Source organism: Oncorhynchus clarkii, unplaced genomic scaffold (assembly GCF_045791955.1).
Source record: "Oncorhynchus clarkii lewisi isolate Uvic-CL-2024 unplaced genomic scaffold, UVic_Ocla_1.0 unplaced_contig_5647_pilon_pilon, whole genome shotgun sequence".
In the NCBI taxonomy this organism is placed as follows: domain Eukaryota; kingdom Metazoa; phylum Chordata; class Actinopteri; order Salmoniformes; family Salmonidae; genus Oncorhynchus; species Oncorhynchus clarkii.
Window position 1 is genome coordinate 41,545 of NW_027258013.1, and position 15,956 is coordinate 57,500.

The window sequence follows — 15,956 nt, forward strand, 5'->3', positions numbered from 1 at the left end:
TAATACTGAGAGACAGAGGGTTAATACTGAGAGACAGAGAGTTAATACTGAGAGACAGAGAGTTAATACTGAGAGACAGAGGGTTAATACTGAGAGACAGAGTTAATACTGAGAGACAGAGAGTTAATACTGAGAGACAGAGAGTTAATACTGAGAGACAGAGAGTTAATACTGAGAGACAGAGAGTTAATACTGAGAGACAGAGAGTTAATACTGAGAGACAGAGAGTTAATACTGAGAGACAGAGGGTTAATACTGAGAGACAGAGAGTTAATACTGAGAGACAGAGAGTTAATACTGAGCGACAGAGAGTTAATACTGAGAGACAGAGAGTTAATACTGAGAGACAGAGAGTTAATACTGAGAGACAGAGAGTTAATACTGAGAGACAGAGAGTTAATACTGAGAGACAGAGAGTTAATACTGAGAGACAGAGAGTTAATACTGAGAGACAGAGTTAATACTGAGTGACAGAGAGTTAATACTGAGAGACAGAGGGTTAATACTGAGAGACAGAGTTAATACTGAGAGACAGAGAGTTAATATTGAGAGACAGAGGGTTAATACTGAGAGACAGAGTTAATACTGAGAGACAGAGAGTTAATATTGAGAGGCAGAGAGTTAATATTGAGAGACAGAGGGTTAATACTGAGAGACAGAGAGTTAATACTGAGAGACAGAGAGTTAATACTGAGAGACAGAGAGTTAATACTGCGAGACAGATAGTTAATACTGAGAGACAGCGTTAATACTGAGAGACAGAGATAATACTGAGAGACAGAGGGTTAATACTGAGAGACAGAGAGTTAATACTGAGAGACAGAGTTAATACTGAGAGACAGAGTTAATACTGAGAGACAGAGAGTTAATACTGAGAGACAGAGAGTTAATACTGAGAGACAGAGAGTTAATACTGAGAGACAGAGAGTTAATACTGAGAGACAGAGTTAATACTGAGAGACAGAGTTAATACTGAGAGACAGAGTTAATACTGAGAGACAGAGAGTTAATACTGAGAGACAGAGAGTTAATACTGAGAGACAGAGTTAATACTGAGAGACAGAGTTAATACTGAGAGACAGAGAGTTAATATTGAGAGACAGAGAGTTCATACTGAGAGACAGAGTTAATACTGAGAGACAGAGAGTTAATAATGAGAGACAGAGAGTTAATACTGAGAGACAGAGAGTTAATACTGAGAGACAGAGTTAATACTGAGAGACAGAGAGTTAATACTGAGAGACAGAGAGTTAATACTGAGAGACAGAGTTAATACTGAGAGACAGAGACTTAATACTGAGAGACAGAGATTTAATACTGAGAGACAGAGAGTTAATACTGAGAGACAGAGAGTTAATACTGAGAGACAGAGAGTTAATACTGAGAGACAGAGTTAATACTGAGAGACAGAGTTAATACTGAGAGACAGAGTTAATACTGAGATACAGAGAGTTAATACTGAGAGACAGAGAGTTAATACTGAGAGACAGAGTTAATACTGAGAGACAGAGTTAATACTGAGAGACAGTGAGTTAATATTGAGAGACAGAGAGTTAATACTGAGAGACAGAGTTAATACTGAGAGACAGAGAGTTAATACTGAGAGACAGAGAGTTAATACTGAGAGACAGAGAGTTAATACTGAGAGACAGAGTTAATACTGAGAGACAGAGAGTTAATACTGAGAGACAGAGAGTTAATACTGAGAGACAGAGATAATACTGAGAGACAGAGAGTTAATACTGAGAGACAGAGTTAATACTGAGAGACAGAGTTAATACTGAGAGACAGAGAGTTAATACTGAGAGACAGAGTTAATACTGAGAGACAGAGAGTTAATACTGAGAGACAGAGTTAATACTGAGAGACAGAGAGTTAATACTGAGAGACAGAGTTAATACTGAGAGACAGAGTTAATACTGAGAGACAGAGAGTTAATACTGAGAGACAGAGAGTTAATACTGAGAGACAGAGTTAATACTGAGAGACAGAGAGTTAATACTGAGAGACAGAGAGTTAATACTGAGAGACAGAGAGTTAATACTGAGAGACAGAGATAATACTGAGAGACAGAGAGTTAATACTGAGAGACAGAGGGTTAATACTGAGAGACAGAGTTAATACTGAGAGACAGAGAGTTAATACTGAGAGACAGAGGGTTAATACTGAGAGACAGAGAGTTAATACTGAGAGACAGAGATTTAATACTGAGAGACAGAGGGTTAATACTGAGAGACAGAGTTAATACTGAGAGACAGAGAGTTAATACTGAGAGACAGAGAGTTAATACTGAGAGACAGAGAGTTAATACTGAGAGACAGAGAGTTAATACTGAGAGACAGAGAGTTAATACTGAGAGACAGAGGGTTAATACTGAGAGACAGAGGGTTAATACTGAGAGACAGAGAGTTAATATTGAGAGACAGAGAGTTAATATTGAGAGACAGAGGGTTAATACTGAGAGACAGAGTTAATACTGAGAGACAGAGAGTTAATACTGAGAGACAGAGAGTTAATACTGAGAGACAGAGTTAATACTGAGAGACAGAGATGATACTGAGAGACAGAGAGTTAATACTGAGAGACAGAGGGTTAATACTGAGAGACAGAGTTAATACTGAGAGACAGAGAGTTAATACTGAGAGACAGAGTTAATACTGAGAGACAGAGAGTTAATACTGAGAGACAGAGTTAATACTGAGAGACAGAGAGTTAATACTGAGAGACAGAGTTAATACTGAGAGACAGAGTTAATACTGAGAGACAGAGAGTTAATACTGAGAGACAGAGAGTTAATACTGAGAGACAGAGTTAATACTGAGAGACAGAGAGTTAATACTGAGAGACAGAGAGTTAATACTGAGAGACAGAGAGTTAATACTGAGAGACAGAGATAATACTGAGAGACAGAGAGTTAATACTGAGAGACAGAGGGTTAATACTGAGAGACAGAGTTAATACTGAGAGACAGAGAGTTAATACTGAGAGACAGAGGGTTAATACTGAGAGACAGAGAGTTAATACTGAGAGACAGAGAGTTAATACTGAGAGACAGAGGGTTAATACTGAGAGACAGAGTTAATACTGAGAGACAGAGAGTTAATACTGAGAGACAGAGAGTTAATACTGAGAGACAGAGAGTTAATACTGAGAGACAGAGAGTTAATACTGAGAGACAGAGAGTTAATACTGAGAGACAGAGAGTTAATACTGAGAGACAGAGGGTTAATACTGAGAGACAGAGAGTTAATACTGAGAGACAGAGAGTTAATACTGAGCGACAGAGAGTTAATACTGAGAGACAGAGAGTTAATACTGAGAGACAGAGAGTTAATACTGAGAGACAGAGAGTTAATACTGAGAGACAGAGAGTTAATACTGAGAGACAGAGAGTTAATACTGAGAGACAGAGTTAATACTGAGAGACAGAGTTAATACTGAGAGACAGAGAGTTAATACTGAGAGACAGAGGGTTAATACTGAGAGACAGAGTTAATACTGAGAGACAGAGAGTTAATATTGAGAGACAGAGGGTTAATACTGAGAGACAGAGTTAATACTGAGAGACAGAGAGTTAATATTGAGAGGCAGAGAGTTAATATTGAGAGACAGAGGGTTAATACTGAGAGACAGAGAGTTAATACTGAGAGACAGAGAGTTAATACTGAGAGACAGAGAGTTAATACTGCGAGACAGATAGTTAATACTGAGAGACAGCGTTAATACTGAGAGACAGAGATAATACTGAGAGACAGAGGGTTAATACTGAGAGACAGAGAGTTAATACTGAGAGACAGAGTTAATACTGAGAGACAGAGTTAATACTGAGAGACAGAGAGTTAATACTGAGAGACAGAGAGTTAATACTGAGAGACAGAGAGTTAATACTGAGAGACAGAGAGTTAATACTGAGAGACAGAGTTAATACTGAGAGACAGAGTTAATACTGAGAGACAGAGTTAATACTGAGAGACAGAGAGTTAATACTGAGAGACAGAGAGTTAATACTGAGAGACAGAGTTAATACTGAGAGACAGAGAGTTAATATTGAGAGACAGAGAGTTCATACTGAGAGACAGAGTTAATACTGAGAGACAGAGAGTTAATAATGAGAGACAGAGAGTTAATACTGAGAGACAGAGAGTTAATACTGAGAGACAGAGTTAATACTGAGAGACAGAGAGTTAATACTGAGAGACAGAGAGTTAATACTGAGAGACAGAGTTAATACTGAGAGACAGAGAGTTAATACTGAGAGACAGAGATTTAATACTGAGAGACAGAGAGTTAATACTGAGAGACAGAGAGTTAATACTGAGAGACAGAGAGTTAATACTGAGAGACAGAGTTAATACTGAGAGACAGAGTTAATACTGAGAGACAGAGTTAATACTGAGATACAGAGAGTTAATACTGAGAGACAGAGAGTTAATACTGAGAGACAGAGTTAATACTGAGAGACAGAGTTAATACTGAGAGACAGTGAGTTAATATTGAGAGACAGAGAGTTAATACTGAGAGACAGAGTTAATACTGAGAGACAGAGAGTTAATACTGAGAGACAGAGAGTTAATACTGAGAGACAGAGAGTTAATACTGAGAGACAGAGTTAATACTGAGAGACAGAGAGTTAATACTGAGAGACAGAGAGTTAATACTGAGAGACAGAGATAATACTGAGAGACAGAGAGTTAATACTGAGAGACAGAGGGTTAATACTGAGAGACAGAGTTAATACTGAGAGACAGAGAGTTAATACTGAGAGACAGAGTTAATACTGAGAGACAGAGAGTTAATACTGAGAGACAGAGTTAATACTGAGAGACAGAGAGTTAATACTGAGAGACAGAGTTAATACTGAGAGACAGAGTTAATACTGAGAGACAGAGAGTTAATACTGAGAGACAGAGAGTTAATACTGAGAGACAGAGTTAATACTGAGAGACAGAGAGTTAATACTGAGAGACAGAGAGTTAATACTGAGAGACAGAGAGTTAATACTGAGAGACAGAGATAATACTGAGAGACAGAGAGTTAATACTGAGAGACAGAGGGTTAATACTGAGAGACAGAGTTAATACTGAGAGACAGAGAGTTAATACTGAGAGACAGAGGGTTAATACTGAGAGACAGAGAGTTAATACTGAGAGACAGAGATTTAATACTGAGAGACAGAGGGTTAATACTGAGAGACAGAGTTAATACTGAGAGACAGAGAGTTAATACTGAGAGACAGAGAGTTAATACTGAGAGACAGAGAGTTAATACTGAGAGACAGAGAGTTAATACTGAGAGACAGAGAGTTAATACTGAGAGACAGAGGGTTAATACTGAGAGACAGAGAGTTAATACTGAGAGACAGAGAGTTAATACTGAGCGACAGAGAGTTAATACTGAGAGACAGAGAGTTAATACTGAGAGACAGAGAGTTAATACTGAGAGACAGAGAGTTAATACTGAGAGACAGAGAGTTAATACTGAGAGACAGAGAGTTAATACTGAGAGACAGAGAGTTAATACTGAGAGACAGAGAGTTAATACTGAGAGACAGAGAGTTAATACTGAGAGACAGAGAGTTAATACTGAGAGACAGAGTTAATACTGAGAGACAGAGAGTTAATACTGAGAGACAGAGGGTTAATACTGAGAGACAGAGTTAATACTGAGAGACAGAGAGTTAATATTGAGAGACAGAGGGTTAATACTGAGAGACAGAGTTAATACTGAGAGACAGAGAGTTAATATTGAGAGGCAGAGAGTTAATATTGAGAGACAGAGGGTTAATACTGAGAGACAGAGAGTTAATATTGAGAGACAGAGAGTTAATATTGAGAGACAGAGGGTTAATACTGAGAGACAGAGTTAATACTGAGAGACAGAGAGTTAATATTGAGAGCCAGAGAGTTAATATTGAGAGACAGAGGGTTAATACTGAGAGACAGAGAGTTAATACTGAGAGACAGAGAGTTAATACTGAGAGACAGAGGGTTAATACTGAGAGACAGAGTTAATACTGAGAGACAGAGAGTTAATACTGAGAGACAGAGAGACTGAGAGACAGAGTTAATACTGAGAGACAGAGAGTTAATACTGAGAGACAGAGAGTTAATACTGAGAGACAGAGAGTTAATACTGAGAGACAGAGTTAATACTGAGAGACAGAGAGTTAATACTGAGAGACAGAGTTAATACTGAGAGACAGAGTTAATACTGAGAGACAGAGAGTTAATACTGAGAGACAGAGAGTTAATACTGAGAGACAGAGTTAATACTGAGAGACAGAGAGTTAATACTGAGAGAGAGTTAATACAGAGAGTTAATACTGAGAGACAGAGAGTTAATACTGAGAGACAGAGAGTTAATACTGAGAGACAGAGAGTTAATACTGAGAGACAGAGAGTTAATACTGAGAGACAGAGAGTTAATACTGAGAGACAGAGGGTTAATACTGAGAGACAGAGAGTTAATACTGAGAGACAGAGAGTTAATACTGAGCGACAGAGAGTTAATACTGAGAGACAGAGAGTTAATACTGAGAGACAGAGAGTTAATACTGAGAGACAGAGAGTTAATACTGAGCGACAGAGAGTTAATACTGAGAGACAGAGAGTTAATACTGAGAGACAGAGAGTTAATACTGAGAGACAGAGAGTTAATACTGAGAGACAGAGAGTTAATACTGAGAGACAGAGAGTTAATACTGAGAGACAGAGTTAATACTGAGAGACAGAGAGTTAATACTGAGAGACAGAGGGTTAATACTGAGAGACAGAGTTAATACTGAGAGACAGAGAGTTAATATTGAGAGACAGAGGGTTAATACTGAGAGACAGAGTTAATACTGAGAGACAGAGAGTTAATATTGAGAGGCAGAGAGTTAATATTGAGAGACAGAGGGTTAATACTGAGAGACAGAGAGTTAATATTGAGAGACAGAGAGTTAATATTGAGAGACAGAGGGTTAATACTGAGAGACAGAGTTAATACTGAGAGACAGAGAGTTAATATTGAGAGGCAGAGAGTTAATATTGAGAGACAGAGGGTTAATACTGAGAGACAGAGAGTTAATATTGAGAGACAGAGAGTTAATATTGAGAGACAGAGGGTTAATACTGAGAGACAGAGTTAATACTGAGAGACAGAGAGTTAATATTGAGAGACAGAGGGTTAATACTGAGAGACAGAGTTAATACTGAGAGACAGAGAGTTAATATTGAGAGGCAGAGGATTAATACTGAGAGACAGAGGGTTAATACTGAGAGACAGAGAGTTAATACTGAGAGACAGAGAGTTAATACTGAGAGACAGAGAGTTAATACTGAGAGACAGAGAGTTAATACTGAGAGACAGAGGGTTAATACTGAGAGACAGAGAGTTAATATTGAGAGGCAGAGAGGACCCTGACCTAGAGAGAGATTTGTATTGATTTCTTTTTCATTGAACCTTTATTTAACTAGTCAAGTCAGTTAAGAACAAATTCTTATTTACAATGACGGCCTACACCAGCCAAACCCTCCCTTAACCCGGACAACACCAGCTAAACCTGGACACATGATGAGAAAGAAGGACAAGTTGCTAATACTGAGATGCAGGGGACGGACATAGAGAGGGGAACAGTCTGAGAGGGGGACAGTGGTACCCAACTACCCCTCCCTCCCTCCCCCTTCTCCTCCATCCTCCCGCTGTCCCACCCCCTCACCTGTCCAGGTATCCCCTCTCCTTGGCGAAGCGTTGGAAGGCTCCCATGGGGTCTGATCCGGTACTGAGGATGAAGACCAGGGGGGTGGAGGGAGACATGTCACTGTAGAGAGTGGCCAGGTCAACAGGAGGGTTCTCTACAAACTGTTTCCCCAGGCTCACGATCACAAACTCTGTCACCGCAAACACCACCTAGAGGGAGGGAGGGAGAGTGGCCGGGAGAGTAAGTCAACTCCCTCTGGCTATCTACTCTGATTCCAGAGTATTCTCCTCTGAGAGTTTCAGAGAGCAGAATAACTGCATTTACAAACGTTCAACACCAGCTGAATATGGCCGCCGTCAGCAAACGTTGGCAAAAAAACATCATTAAAATGTTGCCAGCAGCACAGTTACAGTCACCAACACTCAGGATAACATGAAAACAGCCTAACCAGCTCTGCTAGCTCAAGGAAAACGGTCAGAGTGAGGTGTTCTCTCATTATGTGTCTGGAAGTAGCTAGCCAGCTAGCCAACGTTAGCCAGTTAGCTTGGGTGGTTGACGATAGTTGTGAGGTCAGAACGCTCGGCTCAAACCTAGTCCTCGCGCCAGAGCGTCCAGTATGCGCTCTGAACGCTCCGTGAGCCAAACGCTCTGGATTTACCAACGTACAATCGGACAACGCTCAGACCACACTCTGGCACTCCAGATTGAATTTAAGAACACACCCTAAATAAAACGGATGGATGAACATAACTGCAAATATCGCTGTGTGACCTGAAGGGCAACTTCTATCAAATATGACCATTGATATACAACATACAATGAGAGAGATGCCAAGAAAACTGCCAGCCCTTTCACCATCACAAGCAGACTGATACACACACACACACGTGCACGCACACACGCACACACACACGCACACACACACACACACACACACACGCACACACACACACGCACACCAACAACCCCCACTACCTTCTCCTCCATGAAGCTCTTGATGAGCACCAGTTTCTGGAAGGCCCCCAGTCTCTGATCCCAGTGACCCCTGACCCCGTTTGCCTTTTCCTTCTCTTCTTCAGACATCTCCTCTGAGTAGGGAGGCAGCTGGGAGTCAGACACGTAGCCCTGCCAGTTCTCTGGGTTGAAACACACTTCCAGACGACCTGGGAACACACACTCCAATATTCATCTACTTCTGTAGCTAGGCAGAAGAGTGTGTGTTCCCATTGACATCATTAGCATTGACATTGACATCATTAGCAGATTACAAGGTAGTGGTAATGTCTAGGTTATTTTAGCTGTGTTACAACTCTACCTAGTGATAATCTCTAGGTTATTTTAGCTGTGTTACCACTCTACCTAGTGGTAATCTCTAGGTTATTTTAGCTGTGTTACAACTCTACCTAGTGGTAATCTCTAGGTTATTTTAGCTGTGTTACCACTCTACCTAGTGGTAATCTCTAGGTTATTTTAGCTGGTTACTACTCTACCTAGTGGTAATCTCTAGGTTATTTTAGATGTGTTACTACTCTACCTAGTGGTAATCTCTAGGTTATTTTAGCTGTGTGTTACTACTCTACCTAGTGGTAATCTCTAGGTTATTTTAGCTGTGTTACTACTCTACCTAGTGGTAATCTCTAGGTTATTTTAGATGTGTTACTACTCTACCTAGTGGTAATCTCTAGGTTATTTAAGCTGTGTGTTACCACTCTACCTAGTGGCAATCTCTAGGTTATTTTAGCTGTATGTTACTCTACCTAGTGGTAATCTCTAGGTTATTTTAGCTGTGTTACTACTCTACCTAGTGGCAATCTCTAGGTTATTTTAGCTGTGTGTTACCACTCTACCTAGTGGTAATCTATAGGTTATTTTAGCTGTATGTTACTCTACCTAGTGGTAATCTCTAGGTTATTTTAGCTGTGTTACTACTCTACCTAGTGGTAATCTCTAGGTTATTTTAGCTGTGTGTTACTACTCTACCTAGTGGTAATCTCTAGGTTATTTTAGCTGTGTGTTACCACTCTACCTAGTGGTAATCTCTAGGTTATTTTAGCTGTGTGTTACTACTCTACCTAGTGGTAATCTCTAGGTTATTTTAGCTGTGTTACTACTCTACCTAGTGGTAATCTCTAGGTTATTTTAGCTGTGTTACTACTCTACCTAGTGGTAATCTCTAGGTTATTTTAGCTGTGTGTTACCACTCTACCTAGTGGTAATCTCTAGGTTATTTTAGCTGTGTTACTACTCTACCTAGTGGTAATCTATAGGTTATTTTAGCTGTATGTTACTCTACCTAGTGGTAATCTCTAGGTTATTTTAGCTGTGTGTTACTACTCTACCTAGTGGTAATCTCTAGGTTATTTTAGCTGTGTTACTACTCTACCTAGTGGTAATCTCTAGGTTATCTTAGCTGTGTGTTACTACTCTACCTAGTGGTAATCTATAGGTTATTTTAGCTGTGTTACTACTCTACCTACTGGTAATCTCTAGGTTATTTTAGCTGTGTTACTACTCTACCTAGTGGTAATCTCTAGGTTATTTTAGCTGTGTTACCACTCTACCTAGTGGTAATCTCTAGGTTATTTTAGCTGTGTTACCACTCTACCTAGTGGTAATCTCTAGGTTATTTTAGCTGTGTTACCACTCTACCTAGTGGTAATATCTAGGTTATTTTAGCTGTGTGTTACTACTCTACCTAGTGGTAATCTCTTAGGTTATTTTATCTGTGTTACTACTCTACCTAGTGGTAATCTCTAGGTTATTTTAGCTGTGTTACTACTCTACCTAGTGGTAATCTCTAGGTTATTTTAGCTGTGTTACTACTCTACCTAGTGGTAATCTCTAGGTTATTTTAGCTGTGTTACTACTCTACCTAGTGGTAATCTCTAGGTTATTTTTAGCTGTGTTACTACTCTACCTAGTGGTAATCTCTAGGTTATTTTAGCTGTATGTTACTCTACCTAGTGGTAATCTCTAGGTTATTTTAGCTGTGTGTTACTACTCTACCTAGTGGTAATCTCTATGTTATTTTAGCTGTGTTACAACTCTACCTAGTGGTAATCTCTAGGTTATTTTTAGCTGTGTTACTACTCTACCTAGTGGTAATCTCTAGGTTATTTTAGCTGTATGTTACTCTACCTAGTGGTAATCTCTAGGTTATTTTAGCTGTGTGTTACTACTCTACCTAGTGGTAATCTCTAGGTTATTTTAGCTGTGTTACTACTCTACCTAGTGGTAATCTCTAGGTTATTTTAGCTGTGTTACTACTCTACCTAGTGGTAATCTCTAGGTTATTTTAGCTGTGTTACTATTCTACCTAGTGGTAATCTCTAGGTTATTTTAGCTGTGTGTTACTACTCTACCTAGTTTTATAGAGATGGGTGTCTAGGTTATTTAAGCTGTGTGTTACTACTCTACCTAGTTTTATAGAGATGGGTGTCTAGGTTATTTTAGCTGTGTGTTACTACTCTACCTAGTTTTATGGAGATGGGTGTCTAGGTTATTTAAGCTGTGTGTTACTACTCTACCTAGTTTTATAGAGATGGGTGTCTAGGTTATTTTAGCTGTGTGTTACTACTCTACCTAGTTTTATAGAGATGGGTGTCTAGGTTATTTAAGCTGTGTGTTACTATTCTACCTAGTGGTAATCTCTAGGTTATTTTAGTTGTGTTACTCTACCTAGTTTTATAGAGATGGGTGTCTAGGTTATTTAAGCTGTGTGTTACTACTCTACCTAGTTTTATAGAGATGGGTGTCTAGGTTATTTAAGCTGTGTGTTACTACTCTACCTAGTTTTATAGAGATGGGTGTCTAGGTTATTTAAGCTGTGTGTTACTACTCTACCTAGTTTTATAGAGATGGGTGTCTAGGTTATTTTAGCTGTGTGTTACTCTACCTAGTTTTATGGAGATGGGTGTCTAGGTTATTTAAGCTGTGTTACTACTCTACCTAGTTTTATAGAGATGGGTGTCTAGGTTATTTTAGCTTTGTGTTACTACTCTACCTAGTTTTATAGAGATGGGTGTCTAGGTTATTTTAGCTGTGTGTTACTCTACCTAGTTTTATGGAGATGGGTGTCTAGGTTATTTAAGCTGTGTTACTACTCTACCTAGTTTTATAGAGATGGGTGTCTAGGTTATTTTAGCTGTGTGTTACTCTACCTAGTTTTATAGAGATGGGTGTCTAGGTTATTTAAGCTGTGTGTTACTACTCTACCTAGTTTTATAGAGATGGGTGTCTAGGTTATTTAAGCTGTGTGTTACTACTCTACCTAGTTTTATAGAGATGGGTGTCTAGGTTATTTAAGCTGTGTGTTACTACTCTACCTAGTTTTATAGAGATGGGTGTCTAGGTTATTTTAGCTGTGTGTTACTCTACCTAGTTTTATAGAGATGGGTGTCTAGGTTATTTAAGCTGTGTGTTACTCTACCTAGTTTTATAGAGATGGGTGTCTAGGTTATTTAAGCTGTGTGTTACTACTCTACCTAGTTTTATAGAGATGGGTGTCTAGGTTATTTAAGCTGTGTGTTACTACTCTACCTAGTTTTATAGAGATGGGTGTCTAGGTTATTTTAGCTGTGTTACTACTCTACCTAGTTTTATAGAGATGGGTGTCTATGTTATTTAAGCTGTGTTACTACTCTACCTAGTTTTATAGAGATGGGTGTCTAGGTTATTTTAGCTGTGTTACTACTCTACCTAGTTTTATAGAGATGGGTGTCTAGGTTATTTAAGCTGTGTGTTACTACTCTACCTAGTTTTATAGAGATGGGTGTCTAGGTTATTTTAGTTGTGTTACTCTACCTAGTTTTATAGAGATGGGTGTCTAGGTTATTTTAGCTGTGTGTTACTACTCTACCTAGTTTTATAGAGATGGGTGTCTAGGTTATTTTAGTTGTGTTACTCTACCTAGTTTTATAGAGATGGGTGTCTAGGTTATTTAAGCTGTGTTACTCTACCTAGTTTTATAGAGATGGGTGTGGCGGTGATCTCTCTCTTGATGCCGTTGAAGCAGGGCAGCGTGTCCTCCAGCTCACAGCATGTCTGCCAGGTAAACTCTGACAGCCATGGCACCTCAGGCCTCTCTGGATGATCCTGATGGGGGAGAGAGGGAGAGAGAGCCAGGGGGAGGGAGGGAGAGAGAGGCAGGGGGGGGGGGGCAGCCAGGGGGAGGGAGGGAGAGAGAGACAGCCAGGGGGAGGGTGGGAGAGAGAGCCAGGGGGAGGGAGGGAGAGAGAGAGAGCCAGGGGAGAGGGAGGGAGAGAGAGACAGCCAGGGGGGAGGGAGGGAGAGAGAGACAGCCAGGGGGTAGGGAGGGAGAGAGAGAGCCAGGGGGGGAGGGAGAGAGACAGCCAGGGGGAGGGAGGGAGGGAGAGAGCCAGGGGGGAGGGAGGGAGAGAGAGACAGCCAGGGGGGAGGGAGGGAGAGAGAGACAGCCAGGGGGTAGGGAGGGAGAGAGAGAGCCAGGGGGGGAGGGAGAGAGACAGCCAGGGGGAGGGAGGGAGGGAGAGAGCCAGGGGGGAGGGAGGGAGAGAGAGACAGCCAGGGGGAGAGACAGCCAGGGGGGAGGGAGGAAGAGACAGCCAGGGGTTGGGAGGGAGAGACAGCCAGGGGGGAGGGAGGGAGAGACAGCCAGGGGGGAGGGAGGGAGAGACAGTCAGGGGGGAGGGAGGGAGGGAGAGACAGCCAGGGGGAGGGAGAGAGGGAGAGCCAGGGGAGAGGGATGGAGGAAGGGAGAGGAGAGGAGAAAGGTAGAGGGGACAAAAGAAAAGAGAAGTGCAGTGGACAGAGAAGCGAATGGATAGATAGAGAGGGGGTGTGGAGAGGAGACATAAGAGAATGATAGATAGAGGAGGGTGTGTGGAGAGGAGACATAAGAGAATGATAGATAGAGAGGGGGTGTGGAGAGGAGACATAAGAGAATGATAGATAGAGAGGGGGTGTGGAGAGGAGACATAAGAGAATGATAGATAGAGAGGGGGTGTGGAGAGGAGACATAAGAGAATGACAGATAGAGAGGGGGTGTGGAGAGGAGACATAAGAGAATGAGAGATAGAGGGGGTGTGTGGAGAGGAGACATAAGAGAATGATAGATAGAGGGGGGTGTGTGGAGAGGAGACATAAGAGAATGATAGATAGAGAGGGGGTGTGGAGAGGAGACATAAGAGAATGATAGATAGAGGGGGGTGTGGAGAGGAGACATAAGAGAATGATAGATAGAGAGGGGGTGTGTGGAGAGGAGACATAAGAGAATGATAGATAGAGGGGGTGTGTGGAGAGGAGACATAAGATAATGATAGATAGAGAGGGGGTGTGGAGAGGAGACATAAGATAATGATATATAGAGAGGGGGTGTGGAGAGGAGACATAAGAGAATGATAGATAGAGGGGGTGTGTGGAGAGGAGACATAAGAAAATGATAGATAGAGAGGGGGTGTGGAGAGGAGACATAAGAGAATGATAGATAGAGAGGGGGTGTGTGGAGAGGAGACATAAGAGAATGATAGATAGAGGGGGTGTGTGGAGAGGAGACATAAGAGAATGATAGATAGAGAGGGGGTGTGGAGAGGAGACATAAGAGAATGATATATAGAGAGGGGGTGTGGAGAGGAGACATAAGAGAATGATAGATAGAGGGGGTGTGTGGAGAGGAGACATAAGAGAATGATAGATAGAGGGGGTGTGTGGAGAGGAGACATAAGAGAATGATAGATAGAGAGGGGGTGTGGAGAGGAGACATAAGATAATGATAGATAGAGAGGGGGTGTGTGGAGAGGAGACATAAGAGAATGATAGATAGAGAGGGGGTGTGGAGAGGAGACATAAGATAATGATAGATAGAGAGGGGGTGTGTGGAGAGGAGACATAAGAGAATGATAGATAGAGGGGGTGTGTGGAGAGGAGACATAAGAGAATGATAGATAGAGAGGGGGTGTGGAGAGGAGACATAAGAGAATGATAGATAGAGGGGGGTGTGTGGAGAGGAGACATAAGAGAATGATAGATAGAGAGGGGGCGTGGAGAGGAGACATAAGAGAATGATAGATAGTGGGGGTGTGTGGAGAGGAGACATAAGAGAATGATAGATAGAGAGGGGGTGTGGAGAGGAGACATAAGAGAATGATATATAGAGAGGGGGTGTGGAGAGGAGACATAAGAGAATGATAGATAGAGGGGGTGTGTGGAGAGGAGACATAAGAGAATGATAGATAGAGGGGGGTGTGTGGAGAGGAGACATAAGAGAATGATAGATAGAGAGGGGGTGTGGAGAGGAGACATAAGATAATGATAGATAGAGAGGGGGTGTGTGGAGAGGAGACATAAGAGAATGATAGATAGAGGGGGTGTGTGGAGAGGAGACATAAGAGAATGATAGATAGAGGGGGGTGTGTGGAGAGGAGACATAAGAGAATGATAGATAGAGAGGGGGTGTGGAGAGGAGACATAAGATAATGATAGATAGAGAGGGGGTGTGTGGAGAGGAGACAAAAGAGAATGATAGATAGAGGGGGTGTGTGGAGAGGAGACATAAGATAATGATAGATAGAGGGGGGTGTGTGGAGAGGAGACATAAGAGAATGATAGATAGAGAGGGGGTGTGGAGAGGAGACATAAGAGAATGATAGATAGAGAGGGTGTGTGGAGAGGAGACATAAGAGAATGATAGATAGAGAGGGGGTGTGGAGAGGAGACATAAGATAATGATAGATAGAGAGGGGGTGTGGAGAGGAGACATAAGAGAATGATAGATAGAGAGGGGGTGTGGAGAGGAGACATAAGAGAATGATAGATAGAGGGGGGGTGTGGAGAGGAGACATAAGATAATGATAGATAGAGGGGGGTGTGTGGAGAGGAGACAGAAGAGGAGCGGAGGACAAGGGGACATTGGGTATTACGTGGAGAACCGAGGTGATGGATGGAGAGAAGATGAGGTGGGGGGTGAATAGAAGATAAGCAGGGGAGGACGGAGGATCAGGACATCATTTTAATGAGAATGGCCCCCCAATGGTTTAGGGTCCCAGTTTCAGACACAGCGGCCATCTTTCCCCTGGTTAAATAACGACATATAGAGACAGACTAAACCGCCCATTAGATATAGAGTCATTGAATAATACATTCAGCAATCCACTCTTGTCAGAACTCTTCAAAAAACCCTGCTCTAGAGAAAGATGATGAAGTCTGTGTCCCAACACACTGTTCTCAGGCTAGTGTACTGTATGGCACAACTTATGATTAGAATTGGGGAGGGTTAGCTGATCCTAGATCTGTGTCTCTG

At 41.5% G+C, this 15,956-nt stretch overlaps 1 protein-coding gene across 1 annotated transcript in view; it reads right to left on the reverse strand.

The window, feature by feature from the left end:
- Positions 1 to 15,956, reverse strand: part of LOC139394507 (dynein axonemal heavy chain 6-like) — a 153,574-nt gene that overhangs the window by 25,148 nt on the left and 112,470 nt on the right. Inside the window, exons 66-68 of the mRNA XM_071142580.1 lie at positions 12,640 to 12,775; positions 8,657 to 8,844; positions 7,700 to 7,890 (exon numbers count right to left, since the gene is read on the reverse strand). Coding sequence (XP_070998681.1) covers positions 7,700 to 7,890; positions 8,657 to 8,844; positions 12,640 to 12,775 — 515 coding nt within the window. The remainder of the gene's footprint in view (positions 1 to 7,699; positions 7,891 to 8,656; positions 8,845 to 12,639; positions 12,776 to 15,956) is intronic.